This window comes from Monodelphis domestica, chromosome 1, assembly GCF_027887165.1.
Source record: "Monodelphis domestica isolate mMonDom1 chromosome 1, mMonDom1.pri, whole genome shotgun sequence".
Lineage (NCBI taxonomy): Eukaryota > Metazoa > Chordata > Mammalia > Didelphimorphia > Didelphidae > Monodelphis > Monodelphis domestica.
Window position 1 is genome coordinate 337,602,806 of NC_077227.1, and position 20,615 is coordinate 337,623,420.

General features: G+C 37.7%; 1 protein-coding gene and 1 long non-coding RNA gene across 4 annotated transcripts in view; one reads left to right on the top strand and one right to left on the bottom strand.

Moving 5' to 3' along the window:
- Positions 1-601: 601 nt before the first annotated feature.
- On the bottom strand, positions 602-10,078 carry LOC103106850 (uncharacterized). The gene is made up of 4 exons (XR_457695.2): positions 10,019-10,078; positions 1,864-2,085; positions 906-1,143; positions 602-797 (listed from the first exon to the last, which is right to left on the bottom strand). It is a non-coding gene; the product is annotated as an uncharacterized LOC103106850 (long non-coding RNA).
- UBE2D2 (ubiquitin conjugating enzyme E2 D2) overlaps positions 9,524-20,615 on the top strand; it is a 40,287-nt gene continuing 29,195 nt past the window's right edge. The window contains exon 1 of one of the 3 annotated variants that reach the window (XM_007473710.3): positions 9,524-9,663. In XM_007473710.3, coding sequence (XP_007473772.1) covers positions 9,640-9,663 — 24 coding nt within the window. In that variant the 5' untranslated portion in view covers positions 9,524-9,639. Of the gene's footprint in view, positions 9,664-10,204; positions 10,560-10,593; positions 10,619-20,615 lie in introns of those variants that run through there. The other 2 variants (XM_056811376.1, XM_056811377.1) reach the window with 2 other exon arrangements.

Sequence of the window (20,615 nt, forward strand, 5' to 3'; positions counted from 1 at the left end):
CCCAGTTTTCACTTTATTTCCTCAATGAGTTTTTTTCTTCTTTGTAAGACATGTATCTTTTTTCACAACATGATGAACATGGAAATATATAGTGTGCATGACAGTACAGGCATAATCTATATCATATTACTTGTCTCAGGGAGGGAAGAGGAAGAGAATTTGGATCGCAAAATGTTAGAAAACAAATGTCAAAAATTGTTTCTACGTGTGACTGGGAAAAATACGATCAAATATTACTGGCAGAAAAGAAAAGTATAGTTACAGAAGGTTAAAGTCACACACATGGCAGTTGGAGGGTGACAGTTGAAACTACAGGGCTGTCAGTTTACTGGTCATGTGCAGCGTGCCACTGCCCTTCCATGATTGAGAATCTGCTCTGCACAACCTCAGTTTGCATCCTCTTTGGGCTTTCCAGTTAAATTCAATAAGTATTCATTAAGCACCTGCTACGTACTAGGCACTGTTCTAGACACTGGAAACACAAAACCAAAAAGCAACAACTCCTGCCCTCCATAAGCATATATTCTATTGAGGGAAAGAAGCAACGTGTACAGTTGCAAATAAATATGAAATATATACAAAGTAAAAATAAAATAATATGTGAAGCAGAGCAATAAAAGCTTTATTTTTTAAAAAAAAAGTGGTAGATCTTCAGCCCTGAAGAAAGTTAGGGGTTCTAAGAGGCACAGGTAAAAAGCAGAATATTCCAAGCATGGGGGATAGTCTGTGAACAGCATGGAGATAGATGGAATGTCTGGAACAGGAGGGAGCAGCAAGTAACCTGGTTTGGCTGGAACCTGGTGAGGGAAGGGGAATATCGTTTATCAAGCCTGGAAAGATAACCTGCACCAGACTATAAAGGCCTTTTAAATGTTCAACTGTTCCCTAACCTGAGTGCAGCTCACCTTTTAATGGTCTCCTATTGGCTCCCAATTTCCCTGGGAATTTTTTCTTCTTTAAAGAATCCTTCTGAATCTTATAACTGGTTCAAAAGTCTTAAATAATAGTGTCTTAGATGAACATGCGGACCAGGGACAGCGAGGTGGCCCAGTGGATAGAGGCTCAGTTCTTCAAAGTGAGGAATATCAGATTCACCAGTGAGGATCCATCCATTCAAGAAATTATAGAAGAGTTATCAGTAGCCTTCATGATGGAAACCAAATTAACATTTTAAAGATTGTTTCCTTAAAGTCATCCAAATTATAATAATCAAAAGCCATGGATTTAGTTCTCTTTCAGATAGTTCTTAAATTAGCATGTTCAGATTTCTGGAGTTAGGTCTCACACCTCTTATTTACTGTACAGTTGTTGAAATTTGTTTTCCAAATGTGAAATCCTTCATGATTGTTATCATGTTTTGTTTTGTTTTTTTCACACGGAGACTGGGCCTATGACCCTTATGAACCTATCCCAAAATTGTATACATTTACCAGGCTCTCATATTCTATGTAGCCTATACACGTTTTGCTGTAGCAGCAATGCATTCTAAAGGAAAGATGTGAAGGAGATTTAAGGATATTACAACAGGATGCCATACTTGGATTAACAAAGATTGAGGGAGCAGCTGGGTGGCTCAGAGGATTGAGAGTCAGGCCCAGAGATGGGAGGTCCTGGGTTCAAATCTGAATTCAGAAACTTCCTATCTGTGTGACAAGTCACTTAACTCTCATTGCCTAGCCTTTACCACTCTTCTGGCTTAGAACCAATACTCAGTATTCATTCTAAGTCAGAAGGTAAGAGTTGTTTTTTTTTTTTAAATACAATGATTGAGAATCATGTAACCATGGGAAAATATTCTAGATTGATTAATTAAATAAAAATTTTCAAATTAAAAAAAAACAATTATTGAAACTTGTTACCCACCTTTAATGGGAGAGGTGGTTTAGACCAGCTGAGCTCGTCATGTCAAATTCTCTGAACCACCATTTTAATAAGCATTCTTGGAGAGTAGATGCAAAAGAAAAATGCTCAAATCCAATATAAGTAGCAAGGAACTTCCTCCTTCTTTTTTGAAGATAGAATGCTGAGAGTCTAGTAATGATGGCAATTTAGCTTTCAAACTGATGATGGTAACTTTTCTGGGCACTGAGTAAGGACATAGGGTAATGTGCAAATTACTTGGGACAAGCAAGATTTTAATGGGGTCTCATTTTGTGACAGCAATGGTCACCTGCATGCTTCTATCTTAATTAGGCTAATTTCAAACCGTCTGAGCTTAGACCAGACCAACTGGTTTCCCTAACTTTGGTTAGTTCTCTATTGGTTGGGTGCTGAATTTTAAGCCATACACGTTTCCTCACTGATTTGTTGTGTTTTAAATTTTGAGGTTTTGAAAAGGTATAGTATATTACTCAAAGGATACTTATAGAGGTCATATTTCTTAAGGAGTACACTTCATTGCAGTAGCTTTTGGTTTAGAGTCTAAGCATTTTATGAATCATTCCAGCCTACAAATGAAACAATCAGTTGAACTCAAAAAAGTGGTCCAAAACCAAAAAGCAATGCCTACAATGACATAATTTTACTGCAAAATAGCTTTAACTGGTCCTTTGAAAATAAGCAAAGACCTTCACAGGCACCTGGCAGGTATAGCATAGGTTTCTTTAAAAGTTGGAAGAACAAAGAAAAGACTAATAAGAAACAGCTGCTAACTTGTTCAATAAAGGAAAAATGTTTGGCTGTGGGCAAGACAATACAAAGATTAAAGTAATAAAGACTAGTATTTTTCCATGTTCTAAAGGTAATTCTTACTGATGAAACTCACTTTTTCATTTAAGGCTATATAAAAACTGTTGTCTCAAGAATTCTACATAAACTTGTAAAATTCAAGCATCTTTGTCAGATTATAAAATATTCACCTTTGAAAAAAAATTTTAAACTTGCAATGGGCCCAGAAATCTTGTCTCCACTAAAAGCAAGATGAACTATGATACATTGATATGCTAAATAGAATTCTTCTGGACTTGCAGAAATTCCCAAATAGAAATGAAATACTACAACACAACCTTGCACCATGTCATTAAAGTCTAAGAAAATCATCCAAAAGATGAAAATAAACATATTTCTGTGGCCTAGGAATTTTTACCTGATTGAAATCCCCTTAAAGACCAATGGCCTATGCATTCTTTGTGGTGGCAAAAAAACTGGAAAATGAAGGGTTGTCCCTCGATTGGGAAGTGGCTGAACAAATTGTGGTATATGATGGTGATGGAATACTATTGTGCTATAAGGATTGATGATCTGGAGGAATTCTATATGAACTGGGAGAACCTCAATGAACTGATGCAGGGTGAAATGAGCAGAACCAAGAGAACATTGTACAGAGAAAGTAAAACATAATGGAATAATCCAATGTAATGGATTTTGCTACTAGTAGCAATGCAATCAGCTAGGACATTCCTGAAGGACTTATGTAAAACAATGCTCTCCATATTGAGAGAAAGAACTATGAGAGTAGAAATGCAAAAGTAGAAATGCAAAAGAAAAACATTACATCACTTATCACATGTATATGTGGGTATATGATTTGGGGGTTAGTTAGGCTTTCAAAGATTGCTCTATAGCAAAAATGAATAATATGGAAATAGGTATCAAGGAATACCTATTGGAATTGCTTGTTGGCTCTGGGAGGGGGGAGGGAAGAGGGGAAGGAAAGAAAATGAATCATGTAAACATGGAAAAATATTTTAAAATAAAAATTAATTTGATAAAAAAATAAAAATATGGACAAGTGTGTCTCTCTCATAGAGTATTATGAAGCTTAAATAAAATAGTGTATGTACAATTTTTCATGAAACTTAAAAAACCAATAGGCTATGATGATTTGTCGAAATTATTCATATTTTTAATCAGAATTCTTGATGAATGAAAAAAATGTGTCAAAATCTCATGAACTCAATGTTCAATCATGTAAAACAAGTAACTGCTATAAACAGATGGTATGTTGAATATTAAAAGGTTTTTCCAAAGATCCAAAAAGTTATAAGGTTTATTTTATACATTAATAAATTTATTTTACCTTGAACTAGTTAATTTGTACACCACTGTATCTGAAGCCGAGCCCCAAGTCATTTACACTGATCCTTAATTCTCTCCACAAAGGGATTTTTTAATTGAAAGTTGTGTTTCTCATTTGTGGCTACTTGAAACACTATTTGATTTAAGTCATTTCAATTCCACTAGCATTAATTAAGTACCTCCTATGTGTATAAGTCACTGAGAATATAAATGGTTCAGTGATTGCCCTCAAGATACTAAGAAAGGCCAAACATGTACACATGTACATGGACAAATATTCAACATATTATATATATTGGGGCAGCTAGGTAGCTTAGTAGATGGAGCAACAGGAGGCCCTGGAGACAGGAGGTCCTGTGTTAAAATTTGGCTTCAGACACATCCTAAATATGTGACCTCAGACAAGTCACTTAACCCCAATTACCTAGCCTTTACAGCACTTCTGCCTTGGAACTGATATCAGCTCTAAGACAGAAGGTAAAAGTTTAAATGTGTGTGTGTAAACCATACCTTTATGTGTATATACATACATTATGTGTATACATGTATATCTATATATAATATAGGTATACATTCACTGTATACATATATACACCCAAAGAAAATACAAAGTAATTTCTGAGGGATGGGGAAAGCAGTTGTTACTGGAAGTAATCAGAAAAAGAGTACTAGGGGGCAGCTGGGTAGCTCAGTGGATTGAGAGCCAGGCCTAGAGATGGGAGGTCCTGGGTTCAAATCTAGCCTCAGACACTTCCCAGCTGTGTGACCCTGGGCAAGTCACTTGACCCCCATTGCCTAGCCCTTACCTCTCTTCTGTCTTGGAACCAATACACAGTATTGATTCCAAGACAGAAGGTAAGGGTTTAAAAAAAAAAAAGAAAAAGAGTACTATAGGTATTAGAAGATGAGTTGTCTTAAAATGCTCATTTTAATTATGAATAATGTAAATTCACAGTGGGATAATACATGCTAGAAGAATCATGGATCTGGATTCTAGTCCTAGTTCTACCATTTACTAATTATATGACCATAAGCAATTCATTTAACTTCTAAGCCTTTTTACTTATCTGGAGGATGATTTACTTAAAATTGAGGATGAAAATATCTACTTTGCCTCCAGGGGCAAAAAGGGATAATGTGAAAATATTTTTGAAACTATAAAGCACTATTAAATATTAGATTCATAATTGAAAATGTTTTAATGTTAAAAATTCTGCCATTTTTTAAGCTATTCCTGATGATTACAGGCTTCTAAGAATTTTCAAAGTAATTATACACAATTATCAATTACTTGGGTTTATAACATTTTCCATCTGAATTTCCTATGAAATGTAGTAATGATAAAGCGGACACTAACTTCAGGTATTCGAAACAGGCTCCAAATTGGACTCTAAGCCAAGAACAACTGGAAGTATTATTATTTTTTAATCCTGTTGTTAAACCATCATTTTCATTATTTTCTGTGAAAAAAAATTGCTGCCAGAATTTGAGCTTCAAGTCTAGCATTCTAAGTGAATAAGAGACTGACCTTGTAAGCAGTAGCATTTGAAACAAGTACTACTCAAAATTGTTTATTTTGTCTTCATCTTACATTTTGAAACTACATTAAAAAAAAAATAACAGTGAAGGTTATGTCTCTGGCTATATGACCTTCAGCAAATCACTTCTCTTCGCTAGAACTCTGTTTTCTCATCTGTAAAATGTAGTTGTCCTCTAAGGTCCTTTACAGTTCTATACTTCTATTATGAATGATAATGGTTATAAAATTAATTCCAATCATCTTTATTTCTGTACCTGTCAGCACTGTATTATGACAGAGCCTACATGTAAGTTACTTGTATTGTTTCCCTGCCTTCTCCCATACACATACTTTTGTGATTTGTGATTTATCACAACGGGCATCATCTACCCACTTACAAATATTTCCTTGGTCTCCAGTTTGATTTCAGTTGCCAGTGGTGATTTAAGTACCTTTGTCAAGGGAATAATTTTTGTGAAGACAAAAGCATGAATGCTCACATAGCTGGGCTCTAGAAGTACCTTAGACTGTAAATGCTCCACATAGTTTTTTTAAAAAGATATTTTATTTTATCAATTACAATTTTCCACATAGTTTTCTCAAGTTATATAATCCAAATTGTCTTCTTCCTTCCCTCTCTTCCCTCCCCTTTCTCTGAGTTGGTAAGCAACTTGATCTGGGTTATACATGACTTATGCAAAACATATTTCCATATTGTTAATTTTTGTAAGAAAATAACTTACATAAAACCAAAATCCCAAAATAAAAATGCAAATAAAGTAAAATTTAAAATTGTATGCTTTGATCTGCATTCTGACTTCAACAGTTCTTTCTCTGGAGGTAAATAGCATTCTTTGTCATAAGTCCCTCAGAATTGTACTGGATCATCTTATTTCTGAGAGTAGTAAAAGACTTTCACAGTTGATCATTCTACAATATTGTTATTGTGTACAATGTTCTAGTTCTGTTTATTTCACTCTACATCAGTATATATAGGTCTTTCCAGCTCTTTCTGAAATTATCCTGTTCATCATTCTTTATAGTACAATAGTATTCTATCACGATCAAAGACCACATTTGCTCAGCCATTCCCCAACTGATGGACATCCTCTCAATTTCCAATTCTTTACCATCACAAAAGGACTTGCTATAAATGTTTCCTTACACGTAAATCCTTTCTTTTTAAAAAATCTCTTTAGGATATGGATCAAGTAATGGTATTACTAGATCAAAGGAATGTCCAACATAATTATAAGGAAATTCATGAAATAATAGGTAGTCCTGTGTATTTTGTTGAAGCCAGGGGGTCTGTTTGATGCATAAGAACTCAGAACTGATTAAGATTTACACATATAATTAGTAAAAGAAGAAAATCCCCAACAGTAATAATAGCTCATATTTATATGCTCAAAGATTTGAAAAGTTCTTTACAAACCTTTTCCAATTTGATCCCTACGTCAAATCTGGGATGTGGGTGATATTATTTTCACTTTACAGAGGCCTTTCCATATTAAGTATCCAGAGACTCACAGGATTGTTTGTGTTATCATTAAAATGGAAACCTGTACTCCCTAAACACATACATAATGATTACACTGGGCAAATGTTTTCTTTGATCAAGCTAAAACCAATCTAACTTTGACCTATTTATTCATTCCAATATGAATAATTTCCCAAGTCACTCCACAGATTCTACTCATTATTCTTGTGCCTATGCTTTTTGTCATATTCTTTTCCCAATCCTCTATCCTTTCCCTCTCCACCCCATTTGTACAAATCCTACTGAACCTTTTTCAAATATCAGTTTAAGACCCTTTCTTCAAGGAAACCCCTATCCCAATACTCTAACCTCCAACAAATTCACTCCAATTCCTTCTGCACTTATACACCACTAAGCACATAATATACTGTCATTTATTGTTTTACAAATGCACTGTAAATTTACAAAGGCAGAAGTGTGATGGTACCTGCTCCTCCAACTGCTTGAGATGGGGGGGGGGGGGGAGGGAGAAGGAATGACGGACTTAAATTTCCAGTGTATTTATAGCACTGAAATCCACAAATACTACAAAATCAGAACTCCACCTACTGTTTTGTTGATTGTCTAGACCCAAGAAAGTGATAGAGAAAATATTAAAAACAGATTAAATTTAGAAGCGTGTCACCTCCCCTTAAACATTATACAGCTGTCATATTTTTGCTGTCTCCTATGTCTTCTATCAGTGCTCTGAAAACAGCAGATGTAAACTCATTTCTCAATGACTGATTTCACATAAAAAATTATGAAAGGTTTATTCCTCCCTACTCCTTCCCCTTTAAAAAAAAAATCCAACAAAACCACAAAACATCCACCTAGTCATAAGTTTTTCTACTCACATTAGTGAAAAGAGATAATAGGATCCGAGACTCAAAGTTGGCATATTATTGTAGATAATATCCTTTGTGCTAAGATCCCCGGGGAACTCTAGTTTCTACAGAGAATTTCATAAAGCATAGTTGGTGACCAGTCCCCCTTCATCAACAATTTATAGGAGACCTGGCTGCTGGACTCCATAAAGTGTACAGAAAAAGAGCAAAGATAAGTGGAAAAGTAACCTTCAATATCTATCTCCAAACTCTTTTACTGAAAGACTAGTCTCTGGGTCATTTATTGTCTGACATAAAATCAAGTTTCAGTTAAAACACACCCAGTCTGGGTTTTCCAGTTGGACAGTAGCCTCTGGAGATTATGGAAAAAGAGGAAGACCTGGAAGCGGGATGGGGGCATATTTCTCATGAAATAATCCTAGACAAAGACCTCTGACCCTCCTAAGTCAGGATCCTTCAATGTATCACTATCTCCAGTGCTTTTCTCAGGCTATTTAAACTTTTTTTTTGTGACCTGGAAGTAATCTCAGAGATTCGCAAACTCTTCGGAAGACCAGGTTCCAGTCCCAGCTCTGTTCTCAAGTGAGGCCAACAACATTCAATCCTTCTGAGCCTCAAACTCTTCAGCAAAACGGGTTTGAGGGCACCAGGGCTGACACTGGGTGCTGGAGAGAGTAGATGTCAATGTATTTGAAACTTATTTGCAAAGTAGAGAGCGAAAGTTGAAAGAAAAAGTAATGACAATTCATATTGCCTGCCAGCGATACGCCCGTGGCGCTGCTCTTGCCAGGAAGGAGGGTGCGCGGTGAAGCCCCCATATGGCCTTCACAGACATAGAAGTGCCCCCCGCTCCCTGAGGCCAACACCTTCCAACTCTCGCCGCTCTCCTCCAGACCTCGCGAGATTCCACTCCCCCCCGCCTCTCATCCGCGTCATCTTCTCCGGCGGCCGCGGTGGCGGCGTCGGCGGCAGCATCAGCGTTATCACACCCTCCGACCGTATCCTTCCGCCTTCCTTTCCAACTCTACTTCCTCTTCAGCCTTCTCGCCGTCCGTTCCCTCCGGTGTCACACCATTGGCCGCATTCCATCAGTCCTGTCAGGCTACCTGTCGCGGAAGCGACCTTGCCGTCGAGAAGACCCCCGGTCTAGAGGAAGCGGCACGGACTACTCTCTCCCTCCTTGGCGGAGGGATCTGCGGAGGCGGCGTCGGCGCAGCAGCAGCGGCGGCGGAGGCGGTGGCGGCGGCAGTGGCAGTGGCGGCGGCGGCGGCGGCGGCGCCGGTGGTGGAGGAGGTAGCAGCAGTGCATAAAGGGGCCGCCGCCGGGTGATGCGGTCCTTGCTGCGGTAGCGCCCAAGAGCCGAGTCCGGGGATCCGCCGGAGGGGTCTACCCCGCCCCCTCCCCTCCCCTTATCCCCCAGCCCTCGTTCCTCCCCCTCCCTGCCGCTGCGGCCTCCCAGCCCAGGCACCACACTTCCCTCCATCCCTCCTCCTCCTCCCCATCCCCTTCCCTGGTCCCCCTGCCCCGTCGCCGCTGCCTGCTGCCGCCGGCCCCTCTCCTCCGGGCCGGTGCCGCTCCCCGCCTTCCCTAACACTCCCTCAAACCCCTTCCCCCATCTCCCCCTACGGCAAGAAATCGCCGCGGCCTAGCTCCCTCCACCTTCCCCTCCTCCCCTCCCCGTCCCTCTCCCCTATCCCCATCCTCGCCCCGGGGTCCGCCGCCGCCCGCCTCACACAATGGCTCTGAAGAGAATCCACAAGGTAAGGGCCCGGCCCCGAGGCAGGAAGGGCCTAGTTGGGCCCAGCAGGCCTGGGCCCGCGGGTTCCGCTGCTGCTGTTGCTGCTGCTGCTGCTGCTGCTAGCTGCTAGCTGCTAACTGCTCCCCTCATCTTTCTCGCTGTGATCCCTGGCAGCCCCCCCACCTTGGACCACACACCCCTACTTCCTCTGGGGCCTGTCTCGTTGGCAGGGCGGGGGCTTCGGGGAGGAGGAGGAGGGCCCTGCCAAAGGTTTCTTTTTTTTCCTCCCCCACTCCCAGTGATGGCGCCCGAAGAGGCCCGGGGTTGCCTGCCTGCTGCTAGGCCAGAGTCTCAGCAAGCATTTCGGGGAAGCCTACCTTCCCCTTTCCACTTCCCAGCTTTCTAAATCTCCAGGGTCCCACTCTCTAGGGTCATCTTCCCCGACCCCACCCCACCCCACCCCCACCTCTCACCACCCCCACTGCTGCGCCTTGGGGCTATTGTCCCGTAGGAGGTGGAGAGGAAGTGTGGGGTCGGAAAGTGGCCTCTTCATTTCCCCTCTCCCGCCTCCTCTAGTCCTTCTGTTAGGTGGGCCAGACCTTTCCGTCTGAGGCCATCTCTAGGCCTTGTACAGAGTGAAACGAAAGAAAAGGCTTCCCCACCCTGTTGGGAGAACTAAAAGCCGGGTGGAAGGTCCGGACACATCCGCATACTCAGATTGTCGAGAAAGTGTTATTGCAGGAAGTTAAGAAGGAAATAATGTGCTTTATCTGAGAAGGGGAGTAGAGGGAGCGCCGTTTTATTCCCTTTAGGTCGCCATGTATAAAGTCAGCAGCCTCCATTTCAGTTTGAAGTAGAACTCCTGCACATAGAAGATCTTTAATTTGAAAAAGAAGATGAAACATCCAAACATCTAAAGTCAGTAAAGGAATTTTGCAGAATAACTTTTCAAAAATGATTATGCATTTCCATGGAACGTGAGCATTTTTGTTCAGTCTCTGTCATCACTCTTCCTCTTTCCTTTCTATGGTTGGGTTGGGTTTTGATGGGTCAGATTTTCATTAGATACTTGGTGACAAATTCTGTAGTTGAGAGGTTAAACTTTGATAACAGTTTGAGAGTAAAGTTTTTCCCTTTGATATGAACCAAAGCTATACAATTTTTTTTGCTGCTTCTCTATTATGACTTCTGTACATTTGGCATGGATTATTTTCTTAGAAATAATAAGGCACTCATACTAACTTGATTTTGGGCATCAGTTGAATACTTAGTATCTTGGCAATACAAGGGCTAATGAAACATACAAGATATTTAAGGCTAAACTACCTTGAGGTTTGTATGTGTGTAGGAACCATTGAGCTGTTGTGAAGGAGTTTAAACCTAACTTCACACAGCAATGGAGGCACCAACTTGATTCTTGATCAGAGAACTTCATTAATTTGGAATTGCATCTGGTTGTTCTTCTGAAGTAGATTAAAATTATCTGCTGGCCTTCCAGGTTTCTAATCAGTTAAAATCAATATACACAAACTAGTTTTGGGTAAGCAAAGATCAAGTAACTTGTACTTTTCATTGTTCAAACAAATATTAGGTTATTCAACTTTTTATTGCAATATTTTTAACTTTTTTTTTTAATAAAATCTTCATAGAATCTGAGTTGAAAGGGAATTTCAATTACCTAACCCATCCTATGCCTGAACAAGAATCCTTTCTGCAATATACCTGACTCAGTACTTTCTAGGCTGTCCAGAGTACTCTTGGATTTAAAGCTTTTTAACCTTAGTTTTTCATAGCTTTAAAGCTGGAAAGGACCTCAGGTTATCTGGTCAACTCCTTGATTTTCCGAATGAGGAAACAGAGACTATAGAAGTTAAGCAATTTGTGACAAAAAAGTCACATGGGTAAATAAATGACTTGAACCCTGATCCTTTACCTTCATACTTGTTATATTAAGCTTTTACATGGCTTCTTTAGCCCTCATCTCAATAATTAATCTATATATAAAATACATATCTGAAAGCATTATGTAGACATTCTCATATACCATGCCTCAATATTCATTAATAAAGTTGTTGTATCATTGGTTCAGTAGTGCCACAGTTATCTGACACTGTCAAAGGAATTTTCATGAAACATACTTGTGAGTGGCAACATTTCATTTGAACTATTTTGATGAAACTCATCTAAAAGACACCCTTTCTTTGTCCTCTAACAGAAAATCCTCAACATTAATTGTTTGTCTTGATGATTTAGGGGCATTGCTATTGTACTGTATATTATATGTACAGTGGTGCCCTCAGGAGTTACTGAGAAACCCTTTTTTTAAAAGTTCCAGATTTTTATATTTATAGTGGTTTTCATCTCTTCAATTCATACACTTGGTACCTACTTGAGAGGTACTGTCCTTTTTTTTTTTCCTTTACTCTATCCTTTTTAATCCTTCTGACACTTCCCTGCTGCTTGATGTCATTGTTCCTTCTTCTAGCAGTACCCCCCCCCCCCCTTGCCTTCTCATTTGCTGTTTTATAGCTTCAGAGGCCTGAGAAACTGGATCACACTTCTTAGAATGGTGTCAATGAATAGACCAAGTGAGGTGCATGAGCCTTGGTACCTGATCTTTGTGACTTCTATGTTGGCTGCCCGGAGTCTGTTTGAAAGTGTGCTGGATAATTGGAAGTAAAGATAATCAAAAATATGTATTCAGCCTCTACAATGGGCCAGATACTGTGTAAAGGATAGGGATACAAAGAATGAAACAACTTACTTAAAATAAGAGAACTCTCTTTAAAAGTGCAATTACTGAAGAATATCTTTGGGAAATTCTTTAATGCCAACTATATTTTACCTTGTCTTGTGAAGAGTTGAAAATTGAACTTACCATGCTAGGAAGAACTGCTTTAGTGAGGTCTAAGAATTAATGCTATACTAATTTACCATAGGGAATAATACTTAAAACAAAATTAAATCGACACATGTTCTCCAAGTTAACAAACTAAGATGATTACTGAGGACCATTTTTTGTTTTTGTTTTGTAGTATTTTTTTTTAAACCCCTTCTAGGTAGGCAGTGGAAGTTAAGTGACTTTTCCAGGGTCATACAGCTAGGAAGTGCCTGAGGTCACATTTGAACCCAGGACCTCCTCTCCAGACCTAGCTCTGTCCTCTTAAGTCACCTACTTGCCCTGCTGTAGTAAATATTTTTTAATTAGAATCTGTGTAGTACAATGAAAAGGTTCAAATTGTACTATCTGTTCCTTGAATTAGTGTCTGGGCCTCTATTTTCCTCATTTTTAAAATGAAGGGGGCGATGAGACTGGAATTGAACTAGACAAGTTTCTTAAGCTCCTTTCATTCCTAAAGCTATTGACTTTTGAGAAGAAGAGAATATAACAAGAAAAATATAAAAAGAAAACAATAATTATATTCTTCAGATGTCAGGTTTGGGCTTCAGATTTAGTGACATTGTAATCTCTTATGAATATGGGGGTGAAAATATAGGCAGTGGTGTTGGGGGAGGGGTTAAAACATTTGAATTGCAATTTTTAGCCTTTTAAAATTTGATGTTATAGAGTGTGGTCAAATTAGGCAAGATTAAAATTGTTCAATTGGCATAGGCTTTAGCTTTAATGCCCTCGTTATGGCTTGCTAGAGTTGAGCTAGAAACAGTGATCTGATATAATGTAAAAGTTTACTCATTCTTCTTATCTTGTCATTATCTCCTTTTCACATCATAAGGGTATACTTTGGCAGAAAGTTTTATGAATTGGAGGCTACAGTGGCCTGGTTTGATTCTTGAAAAAGATGTGGACAGGTTATTACTTAATGAGATACTTCAGTGAACGCATATTTTCAGCACTTCCAAGAAGTACTGAGTCTCTAAGAGTATGCTTCATAGTCCAAACACTGAAAAATCTTCCCCTGGCTCCTAATAGTTTGTAGATGCCATTGCATTGGTTGGAGCAGACCTCATTTCCCAGTTGTCCTTGTCCTTCATACATCTGTATATATTTGGTCTATATAGCTCTTTGTTGCTAATATACATTAGTCTGCTTAACCTCACCATTGGCAGCTAGTGGCGAAGTATATAGGAACAGACCTGGAAGCAGAAAGTTTGTGTTCAGAGTTTGGCCCCAGCACTATGTGATTCTGGACAAGCCTCAGTTTCTTCAGGTGTGATGTGGAGATAGTAATAATAGGGTTGCTCTGAAGATCAAACAAGATAATATTTGTAAAAAGTGCAGGGGTGGGGGTACACAGTATGGCTAGATGGCTCAGTGGTTTGAGAGCCAGGCCTAGAGATGAGAGGTCTTGGGCAGCTTTGATATATCCTAGCTAGTTGACCCTGGTCAAGTCCCTTAATACCTGTTGCCTAGGTTTTCCCACTCTTCCATCTTGGAACCAAGACACAGTATTGATTGAGACAGAAGGTAAAGGTATTTATTTTAAAAAAGTAAGCACCATATAAATGCTTATTGCCTTTCACTGAGTAACTTACCTGTAGTTTTGATTCTCGAGATATCCTAGTGCTCCTGGTTTGTTTTGCAGTCATTGTAGCAGCACCAAGAGAATATTGGTGTTAAAGATGATTTTTTTTTAGATAAGTATAAGAAATGTTCTGTTTAAAAATGAGTAAATGGTGTTACATAGAGCTGTTAGAGCTTAATAAATAAATACTTGGTGGAAGAATATTCTGTCCTGAAGGGCCTGTCATAATTTTTCAGATTGCAGTAGAACAGATAGGGTCTTTATATAAGGATTCAGTGAATAATTATTTTAAGATCAGTGGTTTTCTAGTACATTTATGATGTGACTTTCAGGTTTATAAGTTTTTTGTTTTTGTAGGAATTCGGCTATTATTTAAATCCAGATCTACCTGCGTTTTATTTGTAGTGCCTTATTCTATGTCATACTGCTCTGTAAATGCTATTAATTGGGGGCAAGAGTGGGGATTTCTGGAAAAACTTGCAGCAAACCAGCTTCCTTTGGTAATGGATACTTCTAACACTTTTGATCAGGTGTTTAAATTATAACTTTTATGTAGTATATGGATAAGTTCTCAAGATAATGAGGCCCAATGGACTCTGCTGTTGGCAGGGAATTGCCTATGCTTTAGGGAAATAGGAAAGAATCTTCCGGCATTGTAGGAGTGATGTGGTCTCCTAATTTAACAAGTTGAGTTATGGTCAAATTTTCCCTACAAAAATAGGTAGTTAGGTTTCCAGACCAACCTGCAAAAGCAAATTTAACATGACATCTCAGATAGTACCTTTTGTACATTATTAGTCTTTCATGTATACCTGATCTAGACAAATCAGTTACTACTGGTTATCATTGATTATTACTGAATGTCCTGACAGTGACTTCAGTTGAACCATAAAGTTGATAGAATCCTAAAATTTGAAATCTCAAAATTCTTGTACATTTTTTGATAGTATGTTGTTTCTTGGGGTGGAAAAATGTTTTCTAATGATGAGTAATGTGTATATGTAGCAAAAAGTTTATCCTATGAACACAACTCCCTCTTATCTCCCCCTTGCCCACCACCATTCTCCCCCATTCTGAATAACTTAAGAATCATGATACTTTGGGGCCACCTGACTGCCCCCAGTGGATAAAGAGCCAGACCTGGGTTCAAATGTGTCCTTAAATAATTCCTAGCTTTGTGATCCTGGGCAAGTTACTTAACTCCAGTTGCCTGCAGACAGAAGGTAAAGGTTTAAAAAAAAATCGTGATGCCTTCTTGAGCTTTTTCAGGCCTTATGGATTCCCTGATTGTTGTGGTGCAATCGAATGTTACATTTAACTGTAATGGAAAGGGCAATTTTTTACAGCTACAGAAAATTTCAGCAATATTTTTAAGTTATGAATAGCTTCCTGAAAAGACCACTTGATAGGTATGAGACAGGAAGAGGTTCTGTTGAGAATGATTACCCTCCCAAGGATTCATTTTCAGGGTTTTTAGGTTAACTTTAGAGGTTATATAATTCAAAAATTCATTGTATAGCTAAAGTGATTTGATTCACATTCCACAGCTGTTACTTTTGGTGTAGGAGTGAAGACTAGAATATCCTAGGACACTTGACTCTCAGGTTCTTTCTACAATACTGACCTGTACCTGTTTGGAACTGTGATTTCTGTATTAAATTTTTGATTTGTAATCTTTTCATCTTGAAAGTTTTTTGTTTTGAATTACTGTAAACAAGCTCTTCCCGTCGACTTGATGTAAGATCACATAAGACTCACCTAAGCTTTATTATGCTATTACCTAGTAGGGTAGGCCTATTCATGAAATAGATCTATCTTTATACATACTTGTTTTATTTTCTGTTAAGTATAAATGATATTAAATTCCACCTGAAAAAAAATTTCTGTTTCAAGGCAATGTTCATGAGCAGTCTTTAAAATTGTGAGTGAGTAAGATGAACATAGCCTAACAGTTTCCCATTCCAGAGTCCTTTGAGGTGGAGCTTATTGTCTACTAGGCTATATAACATGGCTTATGAACAAATAAATACATACAGAACTTTACACAAGATAGAAAATATAGTAATCAGGATCAGGAAAAGCTTTCTTTAGGAGGAGGTGGCAAGTGACTGGTGTCTTCAAAAAAGCAAAGAATAAAAGCATGAGTCGGTTTGAAAAAATAGTACCTTTAGTATTACCCATTCAGAATGGAAAGAGTTCATTAAACTCTTAATGTTTTTGTCATTACAAGATGGAAAACTTTTAAGTGGAATCTCTGAAATTCACAGCAACAGTCTTTGAAAAGGTTTGTTGTGTAGTCACTTATTTTTCCAGGATGTATTTAATAACTTTAGATTCTCCTGTAATGAACTCTCATGCCTGTATAGTCCTTTTGGTAGAAGAAAAAAAGTATGAGATGTTTTATTTAACATTAGTAATTTAACTTCAGTGCAAAATCAAAAGACTTAAGTGTAACAGCACCATCAGAAGTGAAAGCTGGTAAGCCTTGATGGATATGTAACAAGTATGTTTAAAAAAAAAAACTTAAGGGAAACTATAAGTGTGCTGCAAACTGTCTTTAAGGGACCACTGAATCTTAAATAAGTTTGTTGTTCTAATGCTTATTTGGAAAGAGCATTTCTCTCAGGAAAATTGTCTTTAAATTCCTAAGAAATCTGTGCGTGTTAAAAGAGCTGATCTAGAGAACAGTATGCTTCATTCCAGCTTTTGGGTCAGCTTCTGTTTAATGATATGACTAGAATTTGCTCTTTGCAATAAATGGGGTCTTAATTCTCAGATGTCCTGGGATGGAAAGAAGGCCAGGTTTAGGTTAATGTGGAAATTGAATGAAGCCTAGATCCACAGGTTTTAGGCTGAATGTTATTAAAGCTCACTTGAGACTATACCTCCTATGGGGAATGGGAGGGGAAATAGGACTGTCGTGTCACCATTTTATGTCATCCTGGTATGAATTTGTTGCCTTGGTATTAGATTAATTTCTTGGTTTGTTTGTTTGTTTTTAATAGAACTCGCTGCCTTCCCTCTTTTAGTATTCCTTTGTTGAGTTTAGTTTTCTGCTAAAGATTGAATGTTTAATGGTCTATAAAATAAGGAATCAAATCTGTTAGATGATGTAGATCCCTTGAGACATAGAAATTTAATATGAGCTTTTTTCCCCCTTGCCAATAAGAGAAAATATGTATAGTTAGGATCCAGTAGATAGCAAAAGGCATCTATGTATTTGCTTTCCTTAGTGTTCAATAATAATGATACCAGAAGCTGATAAGCTTACATGTTCAAGTAAACTACTCTTTAACATGTAAGTGTCTATTATGTACTAGGCACTGTACTTAGTGCTGAAGATACAAATATAGAAAAAGAAAGACCGTACCTGTCCTCAAGGAGCTTATAATCCTAGTGAAGGAAGACAGTATATAAAGGGAAGTTGAAAAACATGGGGGGCAAGGTACCAAGTATTGAGGCATAATGGAGAATCCTAAGGAGTGCAATCTAGTTTTAGACTTTTTGTGAGGAGGAAAATTTAGAGAAAATAGGCATCTCTCTTCATGATACAATACATCAATGTGGGCTAAATTTTTTTTTTGTTAATATGTTTTTTTTTTTAAATTTTATTTAATTTAGTCAATTTAGAACATTATTCCTTGGTTACAAGAATCATTCTTTCCCTCCTCTCCTCCCATCCCTTCCTGTAGCCGATGCACAATTTCACTGGGTTTTACATGTGTCCTTGATCAGAACCTATTTCCATGTTGATGTTTGCACTCTGATGATCTTTTAGAGTCTACATCCCCAATCATATCCCCTTCAACCCATGTAATGGGCTAATTTTTTATGCATGGATATTGTGGTAGTTTTCCTTTTTAATGGACTTATAGTTAAAGTATTTCTAGAGAAACTTCTAATTTGATCAAGTAGGTGAAATTAATAAAGACAAGGGATTTAGATAGGCTCAGAACAGAAACAGTTGATATTTTAAGCAAAATTATAAGGTGAGATGTTTCCTTTGGATTTTCTTTTTTTTCCCCCATCCTTACAGCATCAAACTAGTCTTTGTGATGTGGGTAAGAATAGGCTGAAGAGAAGCAGTATTAAGATAATGAAGGTGGTTTTTGTTTTTTTCTGTGTGTTAAAGTGTTGTCAGATTGTGATTCTTTTGTTGTAAAATTAGAATATCAGATTTAGATTTTATTACTTAGAAACCCTTAATTCTGTAATAATAGTCATATAAAAATAAGATGGAAGCATTAGCCGCTTTGCCTAGCAGCCATCTTCCATGGTAGAGTCTGATTTTCTTAGTTGACCCCTGCCCGACAACTACGAGAAGAGGAAAGTTGTTGACCTTATCCTTCACCTTTATACTGATCATAATTCCTCATAACATCAGTATCCTGTGTAAAAAACTCACCTAAAACAAAGTCCTACTTTTTATTACTGCAAAGAAATGGAAGCCATGTAGGTGCTTATTGTTTGGGGAGTAGGATAACTAAGCAAATTATGCTACATGGTGATAGAATATTATTCCACAGTCCAAAAAAGGATGAATGACTAATTCAGAGAAGCATAAGCAGACTTACAAACTGATGAAAGATGAAGCAAGCAGGAAAAATTAACATAATGACTACAACAACATAAATGGGAAAACAAAAATGTACACTTGAGCTTCATAATCATTATCTTCAAACTTCGCTCCAGAGAAGAGGTAGAAAATACATCTCCCTCTCTTTGTAGAATTGGGGAATGTGAATTGTTGCCAAGATTGTCAGATGTGGTAAATTATGTCAGTTTTATTAAACTGAATTTTGCCTCTTTCTAAACCTTTGTTAAAAGAGATGACTGGAGAAACAAACTTTTATGAAAGATATCAATAAAAATAAAAAAGGAAGTATTAGCTGAACTATAACATACTTACATAATTATTTCACAGTATCTTTATTACCTATGTAATAGATTTGAGAATTCATTGACATACTATACCACTGCAAATTTCAGAAGTACTTTCTGGAAATCTCCCAATGGTTGCTCCCACTTTGGTGGTTAGTAGGATTATTTGTGATAGGAGTTGATGAAGAAAACACTTCAGCTTTGAAAGTCATTGTCCACTGATGAAGAGATTTTAAAAATTCATCTCTCTTCTTTCCTTGGATAGGTGTATTAGACTTTTGGGTGAAAAACATTGCATCCACTCATTAGTTGTTGTCTTGGTTTTGTTCAATTTTTTGTTGTTACAAAGAAAGACTCATTAGGTTGTCGAAGAGAAGAGTGGTCTCCAGAAGTGACTGGGGTGGGTGGGTGGGATCGTAAGATCATAAATTTTAAGCTAAAAGAGGCCTCATAAGTCATCTAATCAGCCACCACCACCATCCCTTCTCCCCCTCCTATTTTGCTAATGAGGAAATAAAAAGTATAAGCATGAGGGGGGGAAATGTGCTTGCTAAATGCATGCTTTTATTCTATAATACTCATTAAATTACAAGTTTAAACAGTTATTAAAACATGCTAACACCTGTTAAGAATGCCCAAACTTTACTACAGGTTGAATCTTCTTTTATGATACTTTATCCCACAATCCATATATTACTTGTTCAGGTAAAATAAAAATCCATGATAAATAGAGGAGTTTTGTTCATAATTTAAATTCTTAATTCCTCTTATTATCATTATCCTTCACAAGACAGTACTAAACTTGTCCAAACTATAGAAGTGAATGAGATTGCCAAGGAAGAAGATGGAGAGCAAAAAGAAGAGGACCAAATACAGAACTTTGAGGGAGAGCTTTATGCTTTGGGGGGTAAAGAGAATAGAACCAACAAAAGAGGCAAAGGAGATATGTGGAGAAAACCAGTGTATATTTGAGACAGAGGAAGGGAAATCTTTAAGCATTAGGAATGTCAGCAATACATTATGCTATAAGGAAGTTGAGGAGGATGAAGACTAAGGAAAAGACTTGAACTTTTAAAAATAGTTTTCCCCAAGGCATCTATTCATACATCTTTGTTAACATAAGCTTAATGCTTTGTGGTTTGTTTGGTTTTTTTAAACATAGACTAGGCTGTTACAGAGAGACTTGAAAAAAATCACATGCTGGAGTTGGGTTTTTTGGGAGGGAGTCAGAAGTATTCTTGAGTAAGTGTTTTTTTAGTTATATTTTTAGATAATATACATGATAAAATTTGGATATTGATTGTAGATTCCTCTTTCCTTCCTCCAATCTTATATATAAGTAAGTACACAGTCTCCTAGCCCACCAAAATTATAACAGCTTGGTTTTCAGCTAGTTGGTAGTCCAAACTGTATAAAGAATATTAACAAAATTAGTACAAAAGTTGACTCAAAGATCAGATTAACTCTTTCCCTGGTGTATACTTTTGCTTTAACTCTAGCAAAGTGTCTGCATTCTTTTGACCCTACAAGGGAAATATAATATTCTAAAATTTGCAGACAGTAATCTACCTAGAGATAGAATGAATGAAAAAATAATGCTTTAGGTTTC